Below are 12,150 nucleotides of genomic sequence, written 5' to 3'. Positions count from 1 at the left end.
AATAAACAAATATACCAAAACAGTCATTATAATGAGATGCTATATGCCCTCCATACAGATTGGAATACAGCAAATAATCTTAAAGAGAGTGTTTGCACCAACAGAAACCAAATGTTATATTAAAATAAGTGCTACATTACCATTGTGTGCTTTTCAACAAATCAGAGAAGACAACTAGATATTCACTAGTAATATTTATGAGATTCAAGCTCCACCTCCACTGTACATTCATCCTTTCAACAACAAACAAAGAAGGTGTAGCTGAATGATACAGTACACAGGAGTTTTAAAACATGCTTTTTTATTTGTTTTAAACAATTATAAAAAATAATGTGATGCTTATGGAACAAGACACTGATAAAGCATTAGGATCCGAATGCAGCAGCCAAAATGCACATACGTAGTTCCTGCATTACATGACACTTCAGCAGAATTACAATGGCTAATACAATGCTGTAAGAAAGTACTGAATGTCCGATATTTCTAAAAACACATCATTCATCAAGGTCTTAAACAAGAACAGTTAAGATTTGATAGATAGGTCTGTGTTTCTATGGTTGCCTTGATTATGCCCCATACAGCCCTTTGATTTATTTTTGTACAGTTGAAAAGAAGGCAGGAGAGAAGAAGATAAAATGACAAATTAGTCAACTTACAGTATATGTCTCTCAAGGTGTTATGGAGATTTCCAAAAGATTTCTTGCCCTTAAGGGTGAATTTTTATTTTTAATTGGGCCAAGAGCTGCTATGAATCAGAGATTTCAAAGGCATAAACAGATCTGCTCTGTTGCTGAGAATCGGCTCAAACGCTTAAAATGAAGGCCACCCTGCATTGTGCCTCAGGCCCACAACTGAATAGTCCTTTATCAGATTGCTACCTCTGGACTTCAAGCCAAATGGATATTTAAACATATATATCTGAAAGTACAAAACACAAATAATGTACAAATAAAGAGCAAAAAAAGACCATTAACAGTCACAACCGCTTTAATTCTTGTGTATTTAAGTAACGTGGAGTTGTGCAGAACTAATTATATATAAAGATTCTTAACCACTCCACAGAGTCAGACCCCCTGGAAAGAAACACATCTCCAACTGATCCAACTATATCCCAGAGCTAATGAGCCCTTCCAGGAAGCAAGAGACAACGGTACAGGAAATCGAAGGTCTAGATGCACTTATTGAGAGAATTTTCCCCAGATACGCAGAAAACCAAGAAGCTGAGTAAATTATGTTAAGGCAAGAAAGTGGTAAACAACTTTATCAGATGCTCAAACAGGGACTAATTACAAATCTGTCGCATTCAATTCATATTAAAATCGTAGTGCAGACAAAAACCAAAAGGAATGGTTCTAAACAGAAAAGAAAATACTGTGGAGACGAACAAAACTCCTTGTCATGGTTGTTGCTGCAATACAGTTCTGTTTGTGTAGAACCCACTTGCTCTTTTCACTTCGCAGTGTGAAATTTTATGTTTAAAACTTTCAACAGCCTGTTGTTATCTTCAACACTTTCTCCTGACCAGTTTGTAAATCTGCACCTTGTATTTTAAGGAGAAATTAACCACTGTCACTACAAAATTTTATTGCATGACACGCAAGCAGACAATGTAATTTAATTCATGAAATCAATCACTCAAACTTTTTTAAAGATTATTTTTACGAATTTTAAAATGTTAAAATGTAAGATGCTTTGTTACTAATAAAAATACTAACCCCAATCAATTGGTTTGTATATATGAGTTTTATTCAATATTGTGATGTTAGGTTTTTAGCTTCTACTCTCCATTCAATATGAACAAATACAATTTATTTATTTTTTTTGCAATTTCCTGCTGCAAAGAATGATTAAAACCCTTAAATGGATTTGATAAAGAAATGAGGAAATAAAAAGAATGAATAAGATAAAGAAAAACCGCTTTGCTTCCTTGGATGGAAGCTCTCTAGGAAAACATACATAGCTAGTAGGGAGGGTGGAGGGTGGAGGGTGGAGAGAGTGTGCCACTGCCGCAGTGTGGACCCCCACTCTACTGCTCATTCATTCTACAGCACACACCTCCCTTTCCTTCCCAAAGCACCCCGAGACTGCCACTCACTTTGTGAGCTTTGTAGAAGCACCCACCATCACCAACATTTCAAACTTCAAAATGTCAACCCAGGTGATTAAATAGACAGCCATCCTAATCTTTTGTTACCTTGGACCAAATGGCAGATAAATCCCCTGCAATGCCTAGAGTGAAACTCAGAATTCATAAACACAAACACACAGCGGCTTTGATAAGGAGCAGCACACCTTTGGAGCAAACTGCTGAGGTGGCAGTACTGTTTGAATAGGAATATGTTGGATGTAATATGATAATAGAGGCAAAATGAGGCTGTGCATTCAGTCTTTTACAAAGGATGTTGTGGGGCATCCTGCTGTAGTGCTTTAGCCAGCCGCAAGACTGTAACAGGATAGGAGGAGGACAAAGAAAAAGTACAGAGTCACTGAAATATTGCTGTGAAATATGTCTCAACCTGATTCAAATGATATAGACAAATGACAACAGCTCACCAGGATTAAATGAGGTTGTAATGAATCTGGTGAGCTTATCTGAATCTGAGAGACTGTTTGGCGCCATTTATGAGAAGGGAGCCTAAGCAAAAATTGGCAATCAATATTCCTTAACAATTAATAACTGATGGAATTAGAGCTGATGTAATTTTTCATCTTAATGTGCATTGACAAAATGGCAGGACTAAATGTTTGGGGCAGGTGATAGAATGTCCTTTGAAAATAAATATATTTTAAAAATATTTAAAATATTTTTCCAGATTGCAATAGTTTTTCAAAATACTAGAATATATATTTTCTTTTTGTGAAACACACTTTACAAATGGTTAAAATAATAATAATAATAATAGTGAGCAGAAAAATTATACATTATCAACTTAATACAAAACAAATATTTTCCAGTTAAATTTTTTCTTCATCTTTACAATAACAATACAGTAGTATTACTTTGAAAACAACATGCTGTTTATTTTATTTATTTATACATGCCATGTCAGCAGCAGGACTGTCAGGGAGGGCTGGTGAGAACAAGGGGATCATCATATTTTGATGACTAAATGTAATAGGGAAAGAGACAAACAGGAACCTGTTTGGAAATGGTCACTATTTGTTCAATTCCGCTTGGTGCCACTGGGGAAAATTCCCAATAAATAGACAAAAATGTATAAGTCGTTTAGACATGGTGAGTGCTGACCGTTACAGAGTCAGGAACACAGCATGGTATGATCAAGCTCACCACTAAATGCTCGAAACTCTGCTGATGCCGTCCAGCTCAAACCAAGCTAATTCACCTAAGAAAGATAAGCCAGATGGTCACGAGCAACTGCTTATGTTGTCCTGTACAGGAGCCCGATGACATGCATGAGTTTCCTGCTTCTATTTAGCTAGTGGCTGGAGTTACAACCGTAAACCCTGTGAAGAGGCAGCAGGCGGCAGCACCTGGCTCTCTAAAGCGGATGGGGTGACAGGCTTCAACATTCCACAGAATGGTAACCTTGCGATTCCTGGAGAGCCAAAGCAAGAAGAGTGTGGTCCCAGGGGTGTCATGATACAGAGGCACACTCTCCTATGGAGATCACCAAGCTTCAATCGCCATCACTCTCTGAGGCATGTCGTAACCCTAAATCTCACACACGCTGGTAACTGCACACGCTTAGCTCTGGGACTTTGACTGCGGCCCATGTTGGAATGACCTCATGGGACTCAACTCAGGTCGTGTGAAGAATCATTGAAAGAATATTACCACTAGAACATCTAAATTACCTTTCAGCAGGAGCTGCACCGCCAGCGGCTAAGCGGTTCTTGCTGCTACTACTAATGCACAGACACTTTCTCCCAACTAATCCTTGTTATTAGACCTTGTTTCTTATAGAGCAATTCAGGAACTTCAAGATCTCGCTGACAGTACGTTGTATCAAAGCTCACAACCTTTGACCATAATCTACCATCTGTTCTCATAGCTATTGAAGGATTTAATGCCCTGGTAAGCTGAGAGAGCCTCTGTGGGGGTGTCACTCTGGGTTTATCTCCGGTGAAAAACAGTAGGATCACACAAGTATAATGACCTCCAGGGAATGACTCTAGTATCTGCCTTGTGACACCTCCACATGTTGTTCTCCCTTGCACACATATCTTTCACACTTAAGCCTTTGCCGAGATCAAAACAAGTCTCAGGACTCTGTAAAATGACGAGCCACCCATCCCGAACTACATTTAAAAACTTAGCTGGGTTTTACTGAAGTTCTGGGATTAATACTGTATATAAACTCAAACATCTTGTCATAGACAGAGAGGTGGATGGATGGATGGATGGATGGGGGAATTTTTTTTTGTGTTTAGGCAGACTCCTTACCTCTTACAGTGAGTCAGACATGGCCCAGATATTACTTTCTGAGAGTATGTGTGTGAGGCGAACCTGGTTAGCTTATGCGATTAGCGTTTATGCATGAGTGCCTCTGCACAAAAGACTCAGCTCAATGTCCAACATACACTCTCTCCCATTAGATTTTAATCCACTACCTCCATCTTTCTGAGATATGCTTCACAAACAAATGGAATTGACAAAAACATGGCCTTGAGGTTTGCAAACTGATAAACCATCATCATAAATCAACAGTTAACCATATCAAACTAAAAAAATAAATAAAATGCATGGGCAAAATTAAACAGAAACATTATAAATTAAGTGTTTGCTGAAGCAATACAAAAATAAATGAGTTTATCTGAATGTTTAAGTTTCTCACTTCAGTTCCCAACAAACTACAGAGCTGTTAAGAGCTATGACTGAATGTGACTAAAGCAAAAACATACTTTTTTTTAACAATCCTTATGTAAACATCACAGCATCTCATCAAAGCAAGTCGCAAGCTAAACTCATTTCGGGAGTGTGGCACAGTTTTCCCAGGGTGCCCCAAGAGACTCAAAGGCAGCCAGAAATAGTAACGAGTACGTAAATGAGAGCATGGCTAGCCTGACGTAACACAGGAAAAACACATGACAAGAAAGTCCCAGTACCGGCATGGGTCGCTCTGAGGAGCATGCACCTTCTCAATGTACACTTGTTACCATTACTGAGCTAGAAACCAAATTCTGACCGAGCGACCGGGTGGCCACAAACCTTTAGTACCTCACTACCTGTGGAGGTAGAACAGAGCAGAAGTCAAGAAAATTTAAAGTGTGACTTACCCAGAAGATGAGGTTGAAGACGAACATCATGTATTTCAGACAGCACAGGCAGCCTCTAGCCATGTTGCACTTCTTGAACTCTAGAAGGAACACAAAGGATAGATCCAGATAAAAGACCACATATTTGCTGCCTTTAGGAGACTTGTATTTATTGTTGCCTTTGTCGTCGCTGGCCGCCCCACTCTGAGCAGAGGTTTGCGCATGTGGGCCAGTGGACCCGTAAAAAGCGCCGGCGTTAAAGCCTCGTCCTCCGAACGGCCGTCCGGAGGTGGAGGCTTGGGCAAAGTCTGAGTCGCGGCTGTCCACAGAGGGGCTACGGTGAATGGCGGATTCCTCACTACTTGACTTCTCCATGCTCTGGAATGGAAGCCGCGTTCTTTATTTCATTCTCTATCATGTCTCTCAGAATAGCCCTTGAACAGAACCTTGAACTTGTGCTCTAGTGTTCCCAAAAGTGCTAGTCTTTCTCTTTCACACAAAAGATCAGGATTAAGTCAATCAGACAGTGGCTTTGCAAAATCGCTCTAGTGGATGTGGCAGCTTGCCTCGTAGCCTTGCTGTAATATCCAGAAGTGTTACTCCCATGAGCAGGTGTGCATTGAGTGTAACTGAAGTTTCAGCAGTATTTCTTCACCCTATGCCCCTCGTTACCCCTCTAAGAGTGTCCAGCCCCAGCCCCAGCCCAAGCAATGTTCGACTTGGTTCAGCTGCTGCTCGATCCCACGCTCCTGCCTGCTGACCTCAGCTCTGCCTTTCCACGAGGAGCTGATGAGTTCCCACAGCCTTCTAACTTCCACCCCTGTTCTCCTCTCAGGATTCTGTGCTCCGTGAGACTCTCTAGAGCTCTCTTTATTTTTTTACCCTTGTTTGCCTGAATCAATCACGCTGCTGTGATTTAACCAGTCTCTGGCAGAGCATGCTGTTCCTTGCTCCTCTCCTCCTCTCTCTGTCTGCGCTCTCAGTCACTGCTCTGGTGCTGATACGTGCTATTATCAGCAGCCGCATCTAGTGGGCATTCCTTCCCAACCTTACGCTAAGCTCTCACCTCTCTCTCTCTTTCTCTCTCTCGCTCTCTGCCTGTACCCCCTTCAGCCCCTCCCCTGCCACTCAGACAACCAATAGGGCAGCAGATGCTGGTGCTAGCCCCTCCCCCAGCCGTTACAGCAACTTTAATATGCTTATCATCACTGTGCTTTATGCCTATACAAGTTCAGTGCTCTCAACTTCACTGGCTGGCCAGAGTCTGGGAGGGCAATGATGAATTAAAAAAAAAATCATGAGCTGATGGTGGAGTGGGTGCAGCGAGATGAATATGAGAACAGGCACGCGGCTGCACATTTGCCTATAGTATGGGACTGTGAGTATGTTCATTAAAAAATTAGCTTTGAGTTGCAATATGTGGATCAGAATTTAATTATGTAACCACTTCTAAGTCACCCATAAGTTTATGCATTCATGGGCTAATCAAATATAACTGTGATATGCAGAGAAAAACAGCAGTGATGTGAAACCTGTGAGCATATATGGAAGTTGGTGCGTGACCGGTGTTTACTACTTTAAAACCCTTTATCCATGCTCTCCCGTTGCCGTGTAAGGAGCACGGGTAAATTGGCAGTGCATCAGTCTTAGGAATTATAACACTATTTCAAGCATGGACACTGGATAGGAGCTTGGAGATACTTCAGGCTTTTCTGCAGAATGTAAGGGTTACATCTTAAGTACCTGATGCATGCCGTGACTTATAAGTCAAGTAAATAGTCGATTAGGTGATTTAACATTTGAAATATCAATATTTGGTTCTTGTTAGAGAAACTAAAGCAACGCACCGAATGCAAGTGGCCATCTGCTAATTGAAAATGTGATTTACTTGAGAGCAAATATTATTTTGATTAGCACAATTCTAGATTTGTTTCTATCACATTGTGATTGCACCATCAGACCAGTCTTTATGTTCTCTCTGTCCACATTCACTTGAACAAAATCTAATAATTTCTGAATTAATAGGGCGTTTTGAAAAATAACACTTTTTATGCATTTTATGCCTAACATAGAAAAGGTGATGGAGAGAGTGAGTAAGGGCATTGGACTGGAACATGATGCAAGCCAGATTCCAACCAGTATCCCTGTAAGAACAACTGTTTAGGTAAATATCTGTCCCATAAAAAAAAAAAAATACAGTATGGTAAAATAACTAATGCAATTTGAATTAAAATATTATTAGCTTACAGGGACCCGGGTTTGAGTCTGACCTGGGTCATGTATCTATCTTCTTCAAACTCCAACTTTAATACTGGCAATCTACTATATATAAATAAAGGCAAGAAACATAAAAACAAAAAAAAGAATACAATAAAATAAAATTAAGTAAAATAAAATAAAATTGTGGTGCATGATAAGCTATTACTATTGCTCATACTTGGTTTAGATATTTTAAGGCCTTTAAGAAAGGTTTAATTGGCCTTAGAAACACACAGAGTGAATTTTGGAGCAAGATGGAACAATCCATAACTTTCCAGAACCTCTTGTCATTCCAATTGAAATTCCAATTCAACCTCCTTAGAGATGTGGCAAATCCTATTCAAAATCCACTTTACAAATGGAAAGGGAGACAATTCTTAAAATGTGAATACTGCACAACCATATATTCTATTTAAAAAAAAAAAACCTTAGTCTTAAATCACATATATCTAGGGACAAGAATATAATAGAGACTTGAGGGTGGGCCACAAACCAGATGGTGCAAGTGACTTTTGCACAGTTAAGCACCCCTCAAGTTTTCCTCAGAAAAAGTAGAAATCTAGTTAGTTTTACTGTCACACCTCAGAGACCCTGTACTAAATAGCCAGTAGGCACTAATGAAGCATTTCAAGCTGCAAGTGTGAAACGGTTAATTTGGCTACTTAGATCAGAGAATCAGTCAGCTGTCATCGATAATTTTGTTTCATCACAATACTGCCTCCAATTTACTGTTGCTTTTTCCTGCCGATATCCACTGTGAACCCCTGCATTCAGTAGCATGATTCACAGCTTTAAACGGCCCCTAATCCCAATGCTATTGACAGCGCTGTGGAAGGTCTTGATTGAAGAATCGGGCTTTATTCAGAGCTGGACACCCCATGTGGAAAGCTTGAGAACACAGAGCCCTTCAGGTTGAAGTCATCAGTCTGCTAACGGCTGATTCAATATGGCCTGCGTCAATGCTGGGACGCGGGCTGACGGGCATTCGTTTGGCCACCCCTCGGGCCATCTTCTGCTGATTCTGTCCTGTGCAAAGTGAACACGCTCAAGACCACACGCCGAACTCAATACTCACAAGAGAGCATGCTCACACCGACTGACAAAAGAAACACAAGCAAGTATGAGTTGTCTTGTAGGCATGCACGCGCATGCGGCAAGTATGAGTTGTCTTGTAGGCATGCACGCGCATGCGCACACACACGCGCACACACACACACACACACACACACACACACACACACACACACACACACACACACACACACACACAAAGCAGTCAGTGAAGTTTGAGAAGAATGGTGGTGACTCAGGGATTGATGGGACTGCAATTTACAGCACTGGCCTAAAGCTCCAGACATGTATTTGCATGGTATTACAGTATTTATACATCATTGCTGTATTTGTTGTACAGAATTTCAAATATACACATTTACAGGAAAAAAAACAATATCGTTATATGCAACAACAAAAAAAGGTCCCAAAATAGGCTCAATTTGCTTGTCTTATTTTTACAAAATTTTTCATGACATCAGAACACATTATATAAATTCCAGAAAAACTGGAATTAACCATGAAAAACCTGTCAGAACTAATATTTATATAGCACAGACCTAAATGATATGGTTTGTTATGTGCTTCTCATACCTGCAGTTTCATAAGGATTAGCATTTATGGAACTTCTCGGAGTAACTGACTTAGAATGTTAATTCCTAACTAGTCAGCTTACCATATACAACAAAAATGATACAGTCTATGTAAAATACTGTAAACACTGATGAATGATGAAAGTAAAATGTATAAATGAGTCTCTTAGAATTCATAGTGAAATCTACATTATATTAGACAAGAAAACATATCCACCTTTACAGTAAAATCAATATATTTCAAATGAAAACATATATTAATGCTGCTAAAACTTTATGAGTACCCTCATAATTTTCGGTGAGCAACAGTAGAAGGACGTTACCAGAAGTCCCTGTGTGACATGCTTGATTAGCCTATACTTTATGCCATAATGTCCAAAAGGCATTTTGTCATCATGGTATTTTTTTTAAATAAATATCTTAAACTAAAGTGGCCAGATTTTAATGAAAATTTAACAGGTTTTTTTTGTGTGTGCGCCTGTGTCTCAGACAGCTTCAATTAACACATACACATAAGGGATTTGGAGAGATCAAATGTCAAGTAAAGAGAATCATGAACGAGAAAAACACTACTGTTCCACTATGATACAATCATGCAAACCCCATGCCAGTGTGAATCAATGGAGCCCAAATGATAAAACACAGTTATCTCCCCACAGTAATGCTCTTCTTTGACAGTTCACTCCACAAAAGGCCAAACAGTTGGACAAAACAGTGGGAGAAGAAGATACTTCTTAGACCCACTGAGAACCATTAAAATACCAAGTTCAAAGTCTGCCTAAGTGGATTATTGTAAATCTACATGCTGGAGTGATTACAAAGACATAAAAAGATATCAATACACATGCAAGAACCTTATCTTCACTCGCTTAAATCTTAATTTGTTGCTTTCATAAGCTGAATATCTTTAATTGCGCTGCGGTTGAGATCTGTGCTAGCTTTCCCAAGACATTATCTGAGATATAAAGCAATCAAATTTTGCTGCAAAGAGGATGGAATTGTGTTTAGGTCATCTGTAAAAGCTTTATTTCTGAAACAAGCTCTAAATTGTTGAGAATAGGGCTGTTAAAGACTCTGCCTGTTGAGCTTATTTGGTGAAACAAATTCCTTGGTGCACAAAATATCTATAGGTTTTTATACCTAGGGCATAGTAAATATAAATCCAAGCACAGACAAAACCACAAGGTTGTATCACCTGCTGAACTCAAAATGCACTGCAGAAAATCCAAATAAACTGGAATGAATTCAGTGCCGGTCAAAACTGATTTGATATGGTTTAGCATCCACTTCACATACCTAGAGCAGATTCCATAAGAATTATTATAACTTGTGACTGACTGACCTCAGCAGCTGAGAGAAACATTCATAAACCAGTTATATTTGAGGAAGATAACAAATAACAGCCAGAGGCATAAATTCATTCAAGGTCAATAACCTTTTTCTTGAACCATATATCAAAATCTATTCAGAGAACCCATTTGAAAGCAAAGGCTAAGACCTCAAAAAGATCAATATCTATTTTTCTGTTCATCCTCTAAATAATTTTAAACAGCAACATATAGTTAAAGGCTATGGAAATGCACCGTGAACTGTTCAGAGACACAGTTGCTAGTGTGTCGAGTACATACAGTATGCAGGTGTGAAAACAACAAGACCCCCAAACTAGACCACACACCTTTATGAAGAGAAAGAACTCTGAACAAACAAATGACTGTCACACATTTTGTGGCTAATAACAGATCGTCTCCGAAAAGTCTGGCAATCGGCAGAGCAGCGTCTTGGCAAAGGTTACATTTAGAAATGCACGTTAAATGTCTCTTCCCAAACACAAGAACAATTGGAACTCTATCTTCACTTCTTCACTCAAGTCAGATGTCGATTTTATGTGATATTTGCTGATAAGCCTGGCCTTTCATGATGTCTGGATAATTTGTCTAAGTAGATGAATCGATAACAAGGTTCTCGCTCATTATCTACAGATTCAGGGAAATAAGGTGGACAATTGGTAAGTGTTTACTAGAGAGGGGAAATTAGGAGTTTATTATGTGATAAAATATTCTACTACAGGGCATCGATGAAAAAAAAAGATGTTCATTGTAATGCAGACAATGCTGGTCTGATGATGCTTAATAAATAAAACTTTTTGGAGGGATAATCAAATACTAGCAGCAGAAAGGACAATTTCTGCCTTCTTGTGCTAATATTTGATTAGCTTCAAAATGTCTTCATATGTTAAACATCAAAATCAGTATATACTACAATACACAGCAAATATCTAATATATTTTTGTCTCCATTTAAGTCAAGATTACTTGCTTTGCAAACCATTTTATTTCTGTCACATGGACATTACTTCATAATGTTGATAAACAGAAAAAAAATATTTGAACTCAACCTACAGATTTCAGTGGTTAAGGCTCTTTCAATGCAAGTAAATTTGGCCATGGACACCAATGGTTAAAAAACAATAAAAAAAAATTTAATTGGTGCTGTAAAGTTGTATAAATTGACATTTTAATGCTGAGAATACTTTTAGCAATTTGTTTCTTCAACTGTTCTTTATGTAAAAGTCCAAGTTTAATTATTTAAATTATTTTTATTACATTTTATTATTGTTTTAAAGGTGTCATATGATGCTATTTTAAACATCATTATTTTGTGTATTTGGTGTATTTGTGTATGTTCAAAAAACACATTATTTTTCAAATACTGTACATTATTGTAGGTCCTCTATGCCCCGCCTCTCTCAAACGCGTCGTTTTCAACAAAGCCCCCTCCTTTGACAAGCGCAGTCTGCTCTGATTGGCCAGCTGACCCAGTGCATTGTGCTTGGTCGAACAACACAAGAACGCATCGGAAATGTAACGCCCCTTACCATAATCGCGAGCTTCAGCTTTCAAAGTAAATATCAAGAAAGTTAATAATCTTGTTAGTTTTACCATCAGTTCAAGCCCGAAAGTGCAACAGAGTCACGTGATAGACACAGTGATGATGCAATACACAAGCTGCGGTTAAGACAGCTGACGTGCTAG

General features: G+C 38.9%; 1 protein-coding gene across 1 annotated transcript in view; it reads right to left on the bottom strand.

Annotated features, from left to right (window-relative positions):
• The window catches only part of LOC107587031 (tetraspanin-9-like), a 73,275-nt gene extending 66,986 nt beyond the window's left edge, over window positions 1-6,289 (bottom strand). The window contains exon 1 of the mRNA XM_016274637.1: window positions 5,239-6,289. Coding sequence (XP_016130123.1) covers window positions 5,239-5,592 — 354 coding nt within the window. The 5' untranslated portion in view covers window positions 5,593-6,289. The remainder of the gene's footprint in view (window positions 1-5,238) is intronic.
• Window positions 6,290-12,150: the final 5,861 nt, after the last annotated feature.

This window comes from Sinocyclocheilus grahami, unplaced genomic scaffold (assembly GCF_001515645.1).
Source record: "Sinocyclocheilus grahami isolate Dianchi unplaced genomic scaffold, SAMN03320097.WGS_v1.1 scaffold88.1, whole genome shotgun sequence".
NCBI lineage: Eukaryota > Metazoa > Chordata > Actinopteri > Cypriniformes > Cyprinidae > Sinocyclocheilus > Sinocyclocheilus grahami.
The sequence above is the reverse complement of the archived record's forward strand: the minus strand, read 5'-3'. Positions and strand labels throughout refer to the sequence as shown.